Source organism: Schistosoma mansoni, chromosome W, assembly GCF_000237925.1.
Source record: "Schistosoma mansoni strain Puerto Rico chromosome W, complete genome".
NCBI lineage: Eukaryota > Metazoa > Platyhelminthes > Trematoda > Strigeidida > Schistosomatidae > Schistosoma > Schistosoma mansoni.
The window spans coordinates 42,445,450-42,465,351 of record NC_031502.1 but is presented as its reverse complement, the minus strand read 5'-3'; the positions used below and the strand labels follow the sequence as shown (position 1 = coordinate 42,465,351).

The window sequence follows — 19,902 nt, the reverse complement described above, 5'->3', positions numbered from 1 at the left end:
CCCATTGTACAAGCTAGTTGCTATTGGGACTCAGTAGGTAAGTGGATGACGCGATGGCGTTTTAAGCGAACATGTCCCAAATGGGATGAAACGCACGTCCTGGATTCCACTACTAGTCACCATCCATCTTTGCTTATTAGCATCTTTTCTTCAATCATGTAAGAATTGTCAGTTAATTCAATATGTTGGAGATTTACATATTTCGACATTACCCATTGATTGCTTTAGTTTGAGTTTCTTAAATTAATGGTAATAATAAAACGAGAATGACTAAAATAATTTCGTAAATCTTGTTTATTCATTATACAGACACTAACATGAGAAAATATAAAGTAATATATTTATCATAATTTTGAAATATGTCTTTAGGATGTGAAACTGTTAAATTTAGAGAGGTGAGAAATTCGTAATCATCTCATTTTAGCACCAGAATAAGTGAAGAGATCAAAGGATTCTATTCTACATTACACATTCGAAACCACAATGTCATTAAATGCCCAATTTAGTTTTCATTCACCTGAAAGAATAGTTGTCAAATAACATCTGTATCTATTACGGATAAGGCTGGAGAAGAAATCAACTCTCGGTGTAAAGAAATATCGTGATAGGTTTGTGAACAAACAAAATGCAACTAAGTTCAGAATAATATGTTTAAACAATGAATAAGTAATTACTGTTCATGTTCCTAAAACTTAAAGGTGATTCACTAGGGTAAATATTAATCCAGTTGGTACCCCGGACTGCTCGAAAAGAATTCAGGAGAGAAAACCTAAAATTGATGCTTTAACTGCGTTCTACAGTAACACTGAGAATAAATTATGAATAAACTAGGCTGTTAGCTCTCGTTTAATTAGTAAACCCAACCATTTTTTCGAGAGCAGTTTACACTATTTAATGCCCTAGAAGTTTACATTTTTGTACGCGTAAACATCTTTAAGAGTAGCTAGGCGAAGTTTCACTTAAAATCATAAACAGCTCAAACCTACTCAGTCTAGACGGGCTATAGAGTAAGCATAAATAACTCTTTTTAAATAGTCTATCGTGTTATTATTAATCTGCCAAAACCCATGAGACTGACAGTTCTTTAAATGGCAAACATAATACTAAGATAAAAAAGAAGGTGTAAGGTTTAATGACAAAAGAAAGACATATTCTTACCTTAGATAATTCATATCGTCTTAATTATATGATTTTTAACGATTCGTTGATCCTACGCTATTACAAACCATGAATATTTATATTTCATGTACCACAAGAGATATAGACATTGCCATGGTCTATGGTACCCCTCACTGAATGCACTACACACAGTGAAGGAATCTTTGCTATATAAATCATAAGGCATCTTATCAATGGAATTGTAAGTAGGACATTCAAACGTCTCCATAAACAAATCCTACCCTCCGACCAAATTACTACCTTATTCTTCACATATTTCTCATCACTTCTGACCACTAATACCATCATACACAGAGAACCCTGCCCGGAGTACCATATTATCTGACATAACTGACGCCACTGAAGCCATACAACAACCACAGACCAAATAAAACACCATTTTCCCATTCCCTCATATCCGGACTACGTTAAATTGGTCTCTGCTCTTCCGTTCGCACTCCTATGAGGAAAAGATATGTCGTCACATTAAAGTATCGACCTGATGTCCTGTATCCAGGAGATGTTCGGTCGATACCTTGCAATCTTTCAAGGTGATTGGTAAGCACCCAAACTTCAGTCTTCTGAAGTTTGCTGAAGCCGTTGCTATCAGGCATCGAAAACCTGACATGTGTTCAAGAGGAGATTACTATTATTCTTTCTTCGCACTGGTAACAAATATTCCTTCGTTGCATTTTAAACTTCTTTTTTGGCCCTTTCTTGCATTTACTGCATCATTGAGTTTTTATTTCAACTATCTTCCAGATTAGTAATCTTATTTTATTAACTGAGCTCTACTCATGTTATTCCTATGAGCGTTTACTCATTGTGTAATCACTTGTTTCTGGCCGTTTGAATTGTTTTCACAATCAATGTTGTAGAATTTTCTTTTACATAAGGTATATATTTATGATAGTAAATTTATTTACACCCTTGCTATACTAATATGTCTTCAACATAACTTCCGACTAAACACTATTATGTAAGTAATTTAAACCCATTTTCTTATTATGATTTTAAATATCACAGGTCGTAAGCAGCTGATGAGAACCAACGAAATAAAATGAATTCATGTCATTAACGATATGTTGTTAAAATAATATCATTATATTTTTAAACTCACTTGTAAATTTGTCAAAGCATTCATTTCTTCTAGTAGACATTGTACCATCGGTATATTCTGTCGATTGACAGCCAAATGTAATGGAGTTTGTCGTAATGCATTTCTAGCATTTATATCCGAAATTTCTTGACTGTCAAAACGATTGTTATTTTCATTTGTTGGAGAATTATCGTCTAGATCGACGAGATTTCCTTCGACTACATCATTTTCTTCTGAAATATTTACCAACCTTGATGTTATATCAGTATGTGGCCGCATTAAAATTCTTAAAATATCAATATTTCCGCTTTGAACTGCTGAATGAATAGCTTCATTATCAGAAGAATCCAAATTTCTACGTCTGGCTCCATATTGTAGTAATAGGATAACACAAGCTAAATGACCAGCTTGACAGGCAGCATGAAGTGCAGTCAACCCACTAGAAATTCCATTCACCTATGATAAAAGTTTTATCAGGATTTAGATAACAACTACTCAGGCCATGAACGTTTTTAAGATATAAACTAAAAACTTCATACTTCAAATAGTTCAGTGACAATAACTCTAGGTGCAGAGTAATTCTATGAACCTCGAGGACAAATGCAAATGAATGTTAACATTAGTTTCTACCATGTAAACTATCATTGAAATTAGTGAAGTGGTAAACTGTTGACTAGAAAGGTGAATATGAGGTCAGTGAACAATAGTGGGATTCGAATAAGTGAGACTGTAAGGAACATTCATGAGACGATACTAGATTTTCAAATGTCTACCCATTATATATCTTGGCGAGTTGACTAGAAGGACAGTGTTCAGTATAGGTATTTTCAATAAAGATTAGATTCAAATTTTCTATCGGGAACAATCATTAGATACGATGCAGCTTGTAATATATGTATATATATATATTTGACTTACATTTACATTATGATGCTGCAAAAGACATTTCAAGCGTTTCGCATTTCCTTCATTGGCTGCCTGAATTAAATCTTCAGAATTGTTGCTGTGAGCTTGTGCATGTGAACAATCTAGGAGAAAGAAGGCAGAAGGTTAGGGAACTTATGTAGCAGCTAATTATATATATATATTAGCGAATTGTATTATAAACAAATACTGATTCAACAAAATGTCAGAAAGTACGTAGCTATGTTTAGTTGGAACTAGTCAGCTTCACAATCCACTACAGAACTTTAACTTTTTAATATGTGAAATCTGTTTGAATAGATCAATATTTTCAACGACTATCTCCTTTTTTAATAACTAACAGGTGGATTACTTACTTACTTACTTACGCCTGATACCCCTCATGGAGGAGCATAGGCAGGTGGATATCTAAAATTCCATAAATAGTCACTAGCACTAACAGAGCCATTCGAACATTTTCAGATAGCATTCATGTGCATAGCACCACAAAAAAGCCCATTCAAAAATAGTTGATAAACATACCCTATCTATTTAATGTTATCAAAATGCACATAGTTGCACTAATTGTTATTCAAGATAGAAAGTGATCTTTTACATAACTTTGCTCTTTTTTATTAATTGTATCATTAAGTTTAGCATTTCCGAAACACAGATAAGAAAAATTTCAGGGATCAAGCATAGTGAATGAAATTGTTCCATTACTGATTATGACAAGTAACTCTTACTAGGTATCTCCATGTTTGGTTGTTCAGAATCATCAGTTGGAGGTGTTTGAGGACTCATATCCAACGGATTTTCAGCAAAAACAGTTTGTAATTGATTGTAAGCACTATGCACTGATCGTGGTCCTGCTTCAGTATGACGTTGTATTCTAATAGTTTGTGGACCCGTACTATTGTTTTCCCGAATAACTTCATCTGGTAATGTTGTATATCCACATATTAAATCTTGGTTAGAGGAAGAATTATTGTGCAATCCATCTCTGGTATGCAAGGTTAGAACTCTCCCATGATTAGTGATGGCAATCTGTTAGAAAGATAAATCTAAAGTTTACTGTATGAGATAATGAACTAGTAATGCTGCCAAAAAACCTAGGCAAAACAATTCAGCAAAGTCATCAACTTGGGCTTTCCAAACTTTTTATCACTAAACATTATTTAGTTCAGTGTATTTGGATTGTGGCTAACAGGGGAATTCTGGATGTAGGTTTCTTCTTATTTAAGACTTACCTGAGTAATCCAATCAGGATCCACATATGGCAGTGGAGGTGATTCAGTTTTGAGTATCAACAATAAGAGTTTGAAAACTCTCACAAATTATCAGTATGGGAGTTTGTGAAGATTGTTGAATGTAATTCAAATCACTACACAACGTAAGCTAGACAAACAATAAGAACTAGAGACTGCCAGTCCAGGTTAAAAGTGTTAATTATTTATATGGAATGGTGGGTTTGAGGATGAAAATAAATGTGCCGTATGGTCTAGTTAGAAGATTCTAAAATTTTGTCTCCACATACAGGTTTAGTGAGAATTCAATTCAGAATAGAAAATTGTCTGACGTTGCGTAAGTTGACTAGTGGAATAAAGAATACAATGTGTACATTAATTATCTTCCCCTACTCTATGAGATTTTGATGACGGTCATTGTACTAATTTATTTTTTTACAAAATCTAAAGAATTATCCTGAAAATCTATAATGGAAATGTAAAAAGAGAACCAACTGCGGTATACATGTACCGAAAATTCAAATTCACACAATGGAATTAGAAAAGAAGCTATTTCTCGTTCTTCAGGTTTTTAGTACATTTTTATATGAATTTTCACTAAATATGTTGACTTTATGTTTCCTTATTTTGAGTTCTATAAAGTAAAACTTATCATAAGGCTTTTAGGCTCGTAAAATGTTATTTTCACTCCGTCAATCAGTTAGCTACAAGGGAGGATCAGGCATATATATGCATCAGTCCAGGTTGCCACACCTCATTAGCACAACAAGATGATCACCATGTCACACAGTCTCCAACCACTGGTTACGATAGTCACGCGCACCCCAACCAAGTAGTCTGCATCTACCAACACGGCTCAGACCAGAAGTTAGTAGCTTCAAGGACTGATTACCCGTTTTGGTTTGGCCACCCGTAACTTTCTTCCAACCATCTCCAACACTTGTCAGAATTGTGCATCGTGGTAATCAGTGTTCATACATACGTAATACGTAATACGATGAAGATTCACAATCTCATCAACTGATTTATCATCATTCCCTAACTTCACTATTACTTACCCGGTGATCCCAACAGGTATAAGCAATCCTTCTAAGAAATTTGTGGTCAAATACTAGTAGCTTACAAGTATCTTCTACTCTTAATGGCCACGTTTCGCAGCTGTAAAGTAGAACAGAACGAACTTCCATGTAGTGTACTCGTCCTTTAATTGGTAGACGAATATCTCGCCTTCACCATAGGTGACGTAAGTTGGCAAAAGCCAAACAAGCTTTTTGAATCCGTGTAGAGATTTTCTCAGACACCAACCCATTAGGGCTGATCACACTTCCAAGGTAATTGAAATTGTTGACACTTTCGACTACTTCACTCCCTATCCTTAGTTCAGATGTTGACGCAAGTCAGTCCTGAAGCAACAATTTGCATTTAGACGGAGAGAAACTCATTCCCAACATCCTGGTATTGTTACTCAGTGCTAACAGAAGACTTTGCATTTTATCAGTGTCTTCACCAAACAGGACTATGTCATCTGCGTATTCTAAGTCGATAAGTGAACCTCCTACTAGGAGATCAATTCTTGAAAATTCAGTCGACGAGAACGTTATTTCCAGTGGTCGGTCTATAAGGAAGTTGAACAAAATAGAGATAGTGGACAGCCTTACTGGATACAACTTGAGATTGTAAAATCAATCGACAGTTCTTCATAAGCTCTGACTCGACCAGTAGTATTCGATTAAAGAGCCTTCACAAGGTTTATGTACTTCTGAGGTATACCTTTCAATGACAGACTGCCACAGAACCTCTCGGTCTACAGAGTCAAATGCTGCTTTCAAGTCAAGAAAAACTATCATTGTCAGACATCGATAAGCATACCTTTGTTCTAAGATCTTACGAACGGTGAATATGTGGTTGATGCGACCACGACCAAGTCTGAAGCCAGCCTGATTTTCTCGTGTTTGCAGTTCACAAGTCGTTGTTAGGCGTCCGATAATGATTGAGGCTAGTATTTTAGATGTTATATTAGTCAAAATAATCCCCCTATTGTTATCACAACCAATGATTGTGACCAATCAGATGGGATTAAATTCAGTTGTCAGATTTTAGTTAAAATATTAATCAACCTAATCGCTAAAACTGGACCACAATCCTTAAAGACCTCTGGAACCAGTCCATCTGAACCAGCTACCCTTCCTCGTTTCAGATTAGCTACAGCTTTTTGAAATTCAATTAGAGTCGGGGGACCTACTCCAGTGTTCCACTCAGGGTATTTGGGAATAGTGGGTATTTGTAGAGTAGCTCATTTGCGAACGCTTAACCTCTGCTGAAATTTATCATTTACATTTCCCTTAGCTTTTAGCCAATGAAAATTTTTCATTGCGTTATTCTTGTAACGTAATGCGAAAAAGCTTTCTATTTAACACTGTTTTGTCGGTTGAATATGTCGTAAAAAACAAAGAAGATTCCCTAACTAGTACGATACGTTCAATAGAAAATTTTTTGAATACATGACCAAACGAAAGTATTTTTCATCTACCACTTAAACTACTGAAAAATAACTAGTAGTCGGATGTTTTTGATGGTAATATCCTTTATACTCAAGCTATAAAAATATATCTAAGAAATGAACTGAGATGATATCTCAGAATAACCATATCTGAGTGAAACCAGTTCATAGGATTTAAATCCCCTAAAGACTTTCAACCGCTGCCTCTTGCACACCATAAGTTCTTACTTACTGAATGTAAGGTTACGAGATCAATCTTAACTTTGCTAATATACTGATCTTCACATATATATTAAAATAAATTTATTCTACCTAGAAGCTTACTCTTTTGATCCTGTATACGCAACGCACCTCCCTTACTTTCGTCTAGATTTCAAATACTGAACAAGGAGTTTTGTGTCCAGTGACTTTATTTTTATTCATTTCTGTTTTGATTGGCTTTGAGTTAATAAGTCAACTGTCCCAACAAACAGAAACAGTGATGGACCATTAAAAGTGAAGAATATTTCATAAAAGTACTCAGAAAAAGAAGTCCTCTGTTTAAGAAGACCAGCTGTCTGTAATTCGACATAAAATGAGGACAAGTTATTAAGTTAGAAGAACTTTAAACTGTAAGACTAACAGTTTGGATTGGTTAAATTGATCCTCACTAATAATAAGGAAATTACTACCTTTACCAATTTCATTATAGATACTCCCCAGACATAAATGAACCTCATCATTTAAAATTAACTCGCCTCTGAGTGTAGATGGCTTACCTTTTCTACAAATGACCAATATTTTTTATGTATTACCTGTTAAAATAAATGTTGCTTACTGAATATTTAATTAACAAATGTTATTCACTTTCGCTATAAGTATGGTAAATTTATTTGGGTGAATTATCCAAGATTGAATCTCACTTATTTGTCGAGGATATAACAAAGTGTTATACATATGATATTACGACTTACGCGTGATTGAGAATTTCTACATTGGTTGTATGAAACAGAAGAAATATTAAGTTCTCGGGCATTTTGAATAATTCTGTGATCATTTGTTGAACATTGTATGCTTGTTGGTCGATTGTCGCGAACAGCTGTAGACAAATGATCGTTATTATGTGAACGAAGATGATTTGTTGAATGGTTCTGGTTTACTGAGTTCGAATTACCCCGACTTGTAGGTGCTGATGGATTTAAAGAATTGGTCCTTAAGAAATCAGTCAATAAGGTACGAGCAGTTTGACCGAAACTTCGTCGACCACTGGTACTAATTGGTACGTTAGCTGCGCATAGAGAACCTGGTTCCTCAGTCTCTCTGTCTGTAGACCAACCATATTGTGGTCGACTTAGTCGTGAATGTGATCGCCGTGAGGTGACATTAGTGCTATGCGAACTCTCAATTGAGGAGGGCTGTAGATGCAGTCTGCTAGCAAGAGTGCAAACGTTCAAACAGCTGGATGCTGCAGGCTCTTCATTTGATAACACATTACTGTTTGTTCTATACCCGGTATCTGGATATTGTCCACTATTTGAAGAACTATATAATGTTCCATCATTCCTAGAAATCCTACCCCGATAAGCGTATACATCATCAACATTTCGAGTTGTTTGACGGCGACGAGACTCAAGATCGTGAAGATTAGTCCAGTTTGGAACCACAGGACCTCTCTCTAAGTCATGCCTTGTTGCAAGTGATACTTCACTGTTTGACTCATCAGGTACACAAGGTTCATCGGAATATTGTCTCAAATCAGCAAGCAGAGGAAGGTGATCAACATAATACATTCCACCTTTAGAAGGTCTTATCGCCTATTCACGTAATACAAATCCAAAAACAAATTAAAAACAGTTATTTTGGGCTAAATAAATTTATATTTCAGATAAACATTCGCAATGCATATTTACTTGAAAATGTAACCAGTCTGGTTAAAACTTTAACTGAATCATACAATTTTAGTGCACTAGTTTTTAAAAGCATAAGTTTTCATGTTCAGATTCTCTAAGCTAGCTAATCGTTCTGTAGAGCCTTATAAATTCAAAAGATGATAATAATTGCTTTACACCATATGTGGTTGTCACAAATGTGACAAAACGGTTTGAAATCGTGAAAGTAATTTTCAGCTGTTTACATTCTCACAAGATAGATTCACTATAAGCGAGGATTGAAATTTGTGTGACTTTTAATATGCAAACAATTAAATAAGGATGTATTCTCTTCGGGAAAAACATATACTTACTTTGAGGTCAACTAATCCTCCATATCCAACTCGATAAACATTATACGCTCCACTATCCCAGGCGACCAAAGCTGCTGACCGCGGTGCCCATTGATACCAATCCCTTCTACCAGTTATACGCCCTTGTGTAGGTAAAAGGATTGGACCAGCAGACGTTTTTTCGTTGTTTGAGCCCAAGTTAGACCTGCAAGCAATGGCTGATCCTGTTGGTCCTAGAAGTATCGACCCACTTGTTGACGACGTTAAGGGTGAAACACAATCTTGACTATCCCAACTCCAGTCTATGCCGCGAACAACTCGAGCTTTAGGGAAAAGGCCTAATGATTCTACACGCCTTTGTTTCAAACGTCGACCGACAATAACTCTAGTAGTAGAAGTAAAAACCAAATTTCTAATTAAAATTACGTACAAAGTTCTGACGCTTATGAACTTTAAAAATTAACATACGTTAAGACGAACATTGCTTCCCGCCGTAAGATAACTTCAAAGTTAAGAACAGAAGGTGGAAAACAATATACTTCGACCTTAATCACTGTAGTGATGTAAACAATATTGTGGTGTAAATAAATTTATATATTTGTAATATCCCAATTAGTGGAAAAATTAAATTTTCTGACGTTTCGTGACTCATTGTAAGACACTTCTTCAGATAAATAAATAACCAAATCAAAATTAATTCAAGGATTAACTGGGATATTATAAATATTTTAGTTTATTTATAATAATCTACACAATGCTCCATTTATTCAAAATTATCAAGTCAAACCTTGGTAATGATACCTACGATATTGTGATATCTTATAAGTATAGGTGTTTTGTTTAGTGATTTTTTATTAGATTTTCAATAGCTGATAAAAAAAACCAAGTGTAAACAGAGGGTATAATAAACCTAGGACAACAGTGAAGTCACTTAAGTAGACTAAATTTATTATTCTTAAAACGATACGTGAAGTCTCTGTACATGCCCTTGTAAGAGTTTGAGGTAGACTGTGGTAACATAAATTTAAGCAAAATAGATTTGCAGTACCAAATGGTTTCCAACAATTCTCAAGAAGACATCAGATTGAGCTTACACATATCAATAAAAAATTATATAATTATGGGGATGAGTTAATTTAGGACAGGGCACTTGATTGAAATTACAAAGTAATTATACAACGTGTACACATATTTCTTGACCATCCATTTGCATCTTGAGGAGTGTCCTGCAATCTAGTTAGTCCTAAACTGGTCTACAAGTGCTCTTTCTAGGCCGCACTTTCAGACTTACTGAAACCCTTTTCTCAGCCTGTCAACTGCAACAGCTTCCAAGCCACGTTCCACTACATATTCCTTACAAACAATCTTGTTAGTAGTATTCACCACACTCGTCCCCATGTTCAATCGCAAGCGTATTGACCTCCGTGGTTCTGCCTTCACCGGTTCCGATTTGTCAGACCACTGAATCCAATTTTTGGACTGGCTAGCATCCACGCATTTCTCCTTGTTACCTTTCTTGATAGTATACATCGGTCTGGGTCTCTTGATGACCATATATAGTCCATCCCAAATGGGCAGCGGTTTTGGTGAACCGATTTCACCTATGGCTATCCCCCTTCGTTCTCTACATTTAACCTTATCTCCTACTGGGACGAGCCTCTGGTGTTTCTCTTGATGCTATTCGGATCTCTTCAAGTCGATTGTTTGTTTCTGTTGCACGTTCTTCACCCCTTGTCCTAGCTCATCCTTCCACTCCTCAAACTTTCACCTCTGCTTTTGCGACCACGTCTTATTGTGCCCTGACAGTCACAAAGTTCTTCCGTCCATGAACTGGAATGACGAATTTCGGGTGTTTTCTTGGGCTGAACCATGATAGACTAGTAAAATCGTCGGTAGTTCCGTCTCCAAGTTACCCTTTTAGCTTCCAGTCATTCCTTTAGTTTGACGTTATTTAGTTCTGTTAGCCCATCAGTCCGCAGATGGTATAGGGCTTTTCGAATATTATTGATGCCCAGCTGACCTAGGCGGAATTTTAACTCGTCGCCCTCAAAACAAGTACCTTGACCTGTTAATATCGTTTTCGGGACACCATGATTCGCTACAATGTGTCGTATGGTTGCTTCCGTCACTGTTTTCTGCGTTGGTCCGGGATTGCAACCGCGTCCAACCAAAGTGTGGAGTGATCTGTCATCGCTAACAGGTACTGATTCCTAACCGATGTCTGCGAAAATGGCCCCATGACGTTTACTAGTCATGGTGGTATCCATCACGATAGTAAACTTGATGAAATTAGGTGATATAGGCAACTCACTGTAGAGAAAATATAATACGTGTAGCAGACACTGACTTCACTAATGTGTAATTTAAGAATTTTCTAATTCAACATTGATATTTCTTAAATTATGCTCTCTATAATGCCTGATTACTTCGCATTTACTCAACTGATAAGTTAAAGATTTCAATGTCAATGTTTAATTAATTTGCTGATAACTTAAAAACTCAGTCAAGAAGTAAATATAAGAATCTTTCAAGATGTACTATTTAAAACATTCAGAATTCTATAAATGTACATAAAAATTATCATCAGTGCGTAAAACTATTTGGTTTAAACGATGTGTAGTCTTCTGTAACTTTTAAATACTTAAATTTAGAGAAACTTAACAATTGGCTGTAACAATCATTACTTCTACTTATGATCGTTTTCATGAAACAACCATATTATTAAAATACTTAACTACATGAATTATAAAATACTAGCTTATTATATCGTTGTTTAAATTCATCGATAATTTGTAAAATATAGAATCCAATAGATTTCCATATAGTTAAAACAAGCATTTTTGTCCATGAATCATGAATGACAAATTTATTTCAGATAAAGCAACATTGACAATTCATTTCTGTACAATGACTATTTAACATGAGGTGAACATTCTTAAAGGTTACATTTTACATTTTTAATAATGTTTCATGTCAAAAACGTTTCAACTGTGTAAATGACGAACCGAACAAGAGTTATAACCTCACAATTATTTGACGTAATTGATACTTGTTTTTCTCTTATGAAAATCAAGATACTTATCACAAACAGCGAAGACGATGAAGATCAGTTTTATGAGAGGCTGCAATCAATCATAGAGAAATGCTCGGGAAAAGACTTGACAATCCTAATGGGAATGGATAACAACGGTTATGAAGATATAATGGGACGACATGGACTGGGCCAAAGGAAAGAGAACGATGAGAGGCTTACAAATTTATATGCATTTAACAAAATGGTTATACGTGGCACAATATTCCCTCACAAACGCATACACAAAACTACATGGGCCTCACCGGATCACACTACAGAGAATCAGATAGATCGTATTTGCACCAGTAAAATGTTCACAAGGACAATGGAAGACGTGAGAACCAGGAGAGGTGGTAACGTAGCTTCAGATCAACACCTAGTGCTAACCAAGATGAAACTGAAGTTAAAGAAGCATTAGAAAACTGGATAAACAGCATTACAAAGGTTCAATACAGCCTTCTTTCGACATACAGACAAACTCAACGAATTCAAGATAACTCTCAACAACACGTTCCACGTCTTACAGGATCTACTGAAAGAACAAGAAACTGTAGTGCCGCGATTCGTTAATCGTTCGTTCCGATAATCGTTATAATTCTAATCTTAACGGTGCGTAAAATCAGAAGACAAAGGATAGCAGCGACTACAGTTTATCGTCGAATAACTCAGGTCAGAAAGTTAACAACACCTGAGCGAATATCAACGAGCGAGTGAGCGGCAAGCGAGCGAGTGAACAGGCGAACAAGCGAAGGAAACGAACGAGGAGCAAGCGAGCGAATAGCAAGCAAATACACAGGCAATTTATAGTCAAATTTAATAAGGGCACAGCAAAGCAAAACAAAAGCTGATAATAGTATTTGCGTAAATACACATATGGGAAAGGAGTATGAGTCATCGAATGATATTTAAGCAGTCAAGATTTTGGATAGAGTGTCATGTGCTCTAGTGGTATAGCAGTGCAAAGAATATGGAAATTGTTACTATCCGAATGACAATGTCTGTTAAGTTATAAAAAGGGCTTAACCAAAATTGACTAGAATCGAAATTGATTGTAGGATGGTTGCTATAACACTACTATGCAGAACAATCGGAAAGGGATCAAAGAAGTACTAACTTCAACGTGTCAGGAGATGCTGGGTGGCAAGAAGCATCATCATAAGAAATGGATCACTATGAGAACACTGGACAAGATTCAAGAAAAGAAGGACAAAAAGACAGCAGTTAACAACAGCCGAAGACGAGCAGAGAAAGTTAAGACACAAGCGGAATACAATGAAGCAAAAAAGCAACCGAAGAGGAGAGTCAGAGCTGACAAGCAGAAATACGTGAAAGAACTATCACCGACAGCGGTAAAATCTGCAAGGGAAGGAAATATGAAACAACTGTATGACTCAAGGAGGAAACTGGTGAGGAAATATAGTAAACCAGAGAGACCAGTCAATGACAAGGAAGGGAAGACAATAACGGATATCCGAGAACGGAGGAACAGATGGATAAAATACTTCGAGGAACTCTTGAATCGGCTAGCTCCATAGAATCCAGTGGACATCGAAGCAGCACACACAGACCTACCTATGAATATCACTCTACCAACGATCGAAAAAATCAGGATGATCATGAGAAAGTTCAAGAGTGGGAAAGCAGAAAAACATGACAATATACCAGCTGAAGCACTGACGTCAGACATAAAAGCAACCGCAAACATGCTGTATATCGCATTCAGGAAGATTTGGAAGGAAGAACAAGTGCCAATGGACAAGAAAGAAGGATAACTCATCAAGATACCACAGAAAGGAGATCTGAGCAAATGTGAGAACTATAGAGGCATCCAACTACTGTCAGTGTCAGGAAGGGCTTTCAACAGAGTGTTGCTGAACCGGATTAAAAATTCGGTAGACGCCCAACTTTGAGATCAACAGACCAGATTCCGTTAGAATTGGTAGTACATAAACCAAGTCACGACAGTACGGATCATTTTTGAACAATCACTTGAATGCAACTCGTCATTATATATCAACTTCCTTGGCTATGAGAAAGGGTTTGACATAGTGAATAGGAGAACCTTATGGAACCTCCTTTGACACTATAGTCTACCTAAGGAAGTCGTCAACATCATCCGGAATTCATACGACGGACTACACTACAAAGTGGTGCATGGAGGACTGCTGACAAATTTTCTCCAAGTGAGGACCGGAGTCAGATAACGTTGATTAGTCCCCCCTTTCTTTTTCTTCTGGTGTTTGAATGGATTATGGAAACCTCCATATCGGAGGGAAAGCACGGAATACAATAGACAGGTTGGATGCAATTAGATGATTTGGACTTCGCAGTGTGGTGGACTCTAATCACAGGTTTGCTTGTTAGTGGTGTTTGGCTAAACGTTTCCTCGAAACTAACATAGTCGTTAGACGGAGAGAAGAGTTTTAGTATATCAAAAGCATGGCGTAAGCAGAACACTAGAAGACAAGACGAGAGGACAGCTTGGACTGCAGAAGATACAAATTAATGATCGAATTCTATGTATACATAACATATAAACATTGTAATTTCTCTTGATGAGCAGTAGTTGATTTCTTCTGCCAGCTGCCTAGTTCCACACCAGTGACTGAGTAGAAAGCTTACACAAAGTTGATATACCTCTTTACTTTGCCTTTGACTGACAGAAACCATCTTAAAATCTGTTGATCAGCAGGGCCAAATGATGACAAAAAATATACATCTTAGACGGCCCAATGTATAAGTAATCGGATATTTGTAAAGCCAACTGATTAGCAGTTACACAGAAATAAAAATTTGAATTTTATTGAATTTATGATTACAACAAATAGTTTTCGTCCAAACATTACCTTCGATAAAATTGTTATTAGATAAGCAAAATAAATACAAAAAATGTAACAAGGAGAATCCAGATAATTAAGCTTCCCTTATATCTTACCGTTCGATGGAACGATGTGAAAAACATGACTGCAAAGTAATTATTATGCAACAAATACATTAAGATGAGTGTGAAGAAAGTTTGGTTACCATAGATTGAGTGTGCACAAACTGTGTGTAAAGTTAATAGATAAATACTCACCTAGTTTTGTATGGTGCTGTAATCCTTAAAAATTGGTGGGCCAGCGAATGCTTATCAGCATGATAACAAGTTGAACACAAATCTGTGCTTAGGCAAACTACACATTTCCATCGAATTCCATAAATTGGGGACTAAAACCATGAATTAAAATGAGTTTTATTTACCACAATTTTTAAACAAGAATAAAAGAAAGTAAAATGTAGAAAAGTATATGGAGTTCGTAATTTTTTTCAGGATATATGGTGTATATAATAAGAATAAACATAAATGCAAAATTCGCGATAGAGTCACTTCAGGTCATAGGTTTTTCTGTATAGAAAATGAACAATTGGAAAGCAAATATTATCTATATTCTGGGAACGACAATATTTAAGTAACGTTTGAGGAATCTGTTTGCTAATTGATAAGTTAAAGATGAACACAGCTCCTGGAACTTTGAAAGATAGTATCAGTAACTGTTTACGAACTATTAAAATTCCACTTGGTAGTCACTTGAACAAACAATATAGAGTAGGTGTTTTTGGATAACGTCAGTAAATTAAAAATGAAAGAACTTTCTGATTAACTTTTATTGGTGAATGTTTTGAGGTATACCTTTACGTAGATAAATTTGTGTAACATTATTACCAGTTATTTGATTTGTAGTGGGTAGATTACTAGTGTGACCTTCCCATGCTCAGTTATCACCAAATGTGATACTAAACTGCCGGAATCGAAATCGTAGAATATATGGAATGCTTATCTTTTATAAGATTCATATAAAACCCCACATTTTCACCATATGCACAAAAGGTCAGTATCCCAAATATCATTCAGTTGAAATGTCTAGAGAAAAAAGTTAGATTCAGACATCTTTGCTGATAATTGTTAAACGAAACTGTAATAGAATCTATGACTAAATATCCAAAACTGGTTATCTCTTTGTGATTATGGGATATACAAAAGCATCTACCTAGAAGATTTATTTAAATTTCACTGTTTATATGATGACATGGCAATATAAGATAGATTATATCACACACTTGATCATTACGTTTCAAATAATTACAGTAGTCAAGTCAACTGTGAACAAAATACACGGTTCATCATGGTTAGTGACAAAATTAAATGAGAAAATGGAGGTATTTTGTTTTAGACAACGAAACACACTAAATAAATAAGTTAAAACAGCAAACTCTATTCAATATGACGATTTCTCTGGATGGATGGATGGATCTATTTGTTATCAACATTTACATGTGGGTAACGTTAAAGACCATAATTAATAATTCAGACCGGGGATAATTCAAACCAAAGGCAAATAGAATATCAATTCAGTACCCTGAAATCTAATCTGTAAAGCAAATCATCTGCATAAAAATTCCTACTAAAGTATTCATATTTGTTATCTCCGCTTATTCAGCTGAAGATAATTTACAACATCAAAAGTGTCGATTCTACTGATTGTGAAGTGGGATCGATGAATACAAGGTATACAAAACAATAAACGTGGGTTGAATTTAAGGTTAATTTAAATATTAATCCTATTTCTAACCTCATGGCAACTTTCACAGATAGTTCCAGGATGCTTCGAACCTGTTGGTGCACTATCCAAGACACGTAAGTCAAATCCAAGCACACCGCAACGATAATTTGCCACAATTCCAGAATCCCAAACAACAATAGCTTCTCCAGACGTATCAAATCGTCTTACTGAACCAACATGACCTTCCCCTCCATCCTAAAATTCACATGCAATAATCAGTACCGCATGAATTGTGTTTTTATCATTTAGATTTATTGGTTTAATCACCAAATATTTTATGCACGAATGTACAAACCATGTATCCAAAACATTGAATATCAAATAAAATCTAGTTTAGGAACATGTGATGGTTAAAAGGTATCACCAGATTAACATAGATTTTGGAAGCACGAGGTAATTAGAATAACACCTAAGTAAAAGACTCTTCCGGTAAGTTTGATCAATACAAGTATTGACTTAAAAGCTTGCATTTACTAAGTTATAACTCATGTAAAAGCGTTCTATATTAGTTAAGCAAGCTGGAAGTCAGTTAGGAACTCAACAGGACTCTTCCATCACCATGACGTTCAACAGCCAATGAACTTCGTCAAAATAACAAACACTAATTACTACACATAACATTATGATAGCGTAAAACAGAATGTATGTTGAATGCTTCTATATAGTTATCGAACATTCAGATTTTCAAAGTTCTACATCACAGACTATCTTTATTCACACAAACGACGGAAACCAAGACGCTCTGTACGTTTGGATTGTCCTAGTATGAGACTAATCGACAGTGTTTTTCCACGACCCAAACCGGCGATATAACTTCCGACCTTCAGGTATCCTGACCTTGTGTATTAAAAAAGGTCTGTGTTCCATTTTTGACGACATTCCAAGGACATCAAAAAAGGTTCAGAAAGGTTGTTTAAAACCAAAATAAGACTTAAACTGGTATTTTGGGAAATAATCTTCATGCTTGTACTATTGTGGTAAAGTAGAATATAAAACTTTAGATGATCTGAAGCTTTAATGAGTTAACATTTGGTTATTCAGATAACTAAGATTTTTGGGGATAATAATATTAGTAGTGATAAAGTCAATTGATTTATTATGACTATTACCCACCATAAAGTTAGTTTCAATAATTTAAACTATAGTGGACAAATACAAACCCTTACAAAGTTTGATATTTCTGAATTCCAATCATTCACTTTAGCACAGCTTTCATTTGTATGTTTTCAACTACAGAAACCAGCTGATAGTTATAAGACGACCACAGCCACCGAGTTGCAATCATTCTCCCAGTTAACTGCAAGTTTCTATAATATTAGGCCCATCAACCATTTCAAGTGAACAACGTGGCTGTGATTAGAAACATTCGATCAGTCGCGGCAAACTAACACTTGTTATTAAATTAAAAACATGTTTCATTTGTTCTGACCACTCTGATTTGAAATTATTTTGTTCAGACAAAAGGAAACAATTATTAACAAAGGAGTGAGTCTACAGTAGTTAATGTGTATAAAAGCAGCCAATCAGTGGCATAGTACTTTTTCCGCGATGAAACATGAATGGAAAGTTGTTGCCACCAGTTCTATGGTTTAAAAACTTGCTTAAAATCTCATTAATAAAAAAAACTGAAATAAAATTGCGACGTGCAGTTGTGTATTCACTAAAATAATATGATCACCAACATTGGTGATCATATATTTCATATATATTATACATATTTTCCCCCAATTTTCTGGAAAATTTTATCAGTTTCGGGAAATCTGCACTAAAATCTTCACGGAAATACGACCAGAACCTCAAAATTCACCCTGGTCTGGGGTTTTTACCATAAATTTCAAGTTATTTTGAGAAAACCTCCGAAGTTATTGGGAAATTTTAAGGTTCTCTCCAATATTCCCCCAAGTTTCCTCAAGAGTTTCCAGGAACTTTGGAGAAGTTCATTCACGTTCTTCGGTTAAACGTCAAGATCTCCAGGCATTTGGAGGAAAACCCCGAAATTTTCCCGTTCTTGGTAAAGACTATAGACTTAGTTGAGAGGTATTTAGAATTTACCGCTCATTTTAAAATAATTACGTTATTGTTATCAACATCAGAATGCGTTTTGTCGCACATACATGTGGCTTGTATAAAGGTTTTCGTCGGAACTAGATGGATGATTCTTAGAAGCTGATATGGGGTGAACATACAATCACAGTTTATTCACCTTGTTAATGCAATCCTATCTTACCAGCACTTGCAATACCAGACGTAATATACAAGCACTGCCGTAGTTAAAAGACTGATACTTTATAAGTATGGTTGCATATTAAAATACGCAATAATTACATAAAAATGTCCTGGGAATAATTTTTGCAAACATGATTGAAGTTTTCTCCACATTTACGAAAAAACTTCAAATTTCACCAAAGTACCCCAGAATTTCCCCATAATCAGGAACTTTTGACAGGCTAGGATAAATACGATTCATTTACTATGACGATATTATAGTGAGTCATGCTTAAGCTTGGTGCTCTAAAGATCAAGCTATCTTGTTTATAAAAGATATTCTGACAAGAAACTTATGTAGACTTATCGTAAAGTTAATAAAAATACTTGTTTGTTCCATTTCCAATCGGGTCCACGAACAACCCTGCAGCCAACGCCGGTACAGTAGGTTCCAGGATCATGTAATTCATTTTCAGTACCATTTTCTTGTTCAGAGAGTCTTGTCATGTCTTTTTGTATTGTTATGAAACGAATACAAACTTAAGCAGGAATAAATTTTCTTTCACTGTTTGAAAATATTCTATTAAGAGTGGATTGTGTTGAACATTTTAAACAACGGCTTGAGAGTTCATATAAAACAGTAGTTGTCATAGGCAACAAAGCTGTTGCAAATGAATTATTTCTGAATTCCACTCTCACATGAACTTTAACAGTTTATTTGCTGACCCGATACGAGTACCCTGAATGTGTCGAATTATTACATCAGATATAGGGATTGCTTTGAATAATTTCAACTAGTTGCTGATCAGCCGGACGATTTTCGATGCACTCCAAGGCCTTATTATGCTTTTTTTAAATGTTACTTTAAATAAGGTAGGAATTTACAATCAAAGCATAAAGTGGTGGAATGGAATTA

The 19,902-nt window shown here is 35.5% G+C and overlaps 1 protein-coding gene across 1 annotated transcript in view; it reads right to left on the bottom strand.

Annotated features, from left to right (window-relative positions):
* The window catches only part of Smp_171440 (putative mind bomb), a gene marked incomplete at both ends in the record, with an annotated part of 39,110 nt that extends 19,617 nt beyond the window's left edge, over positions 1-19,493 (bottom strand). Inside the window, 10 exons of the mRNA XM_018789772.1 lie at positions 2,279-2,408; positions 2,508-2,713; positions 3,176-3,285; positions 3,907-4,207; positions 7,861-8,700; positions 9,129-9,250; positions 9,359-9,492; positions 15,257-15,387; positions 16,791-16,976; positions 19,374-19,493. Coding sequence (XP_018655182.1) covers positions 2,279-2,408; positions 2,508-2,713; positions 3,176-3,285; positions 3,907-4,207; positions 7,861-8,700; positions 9,129-9,250; positions 9,359-9,492; positions 15,257-15,387; positions 16,791-16,976; positions 19,374-19,493 — 2,280 coding nt within the window. The remainder of the gene's footprint in view (positions 1-2,278; positions 2,409-2,507; positions 2,714-3,175; positions 3,286-3,906; positions 4,208-7,860; positions 8,701-9,128; positions 9,251-9,358; positions 9,493-15,256; positions 15,388-16,790; positions 16,977-19,373) is intronic.
* Positions 19,494-19,902: the final 409 nt, after the last annotated feature.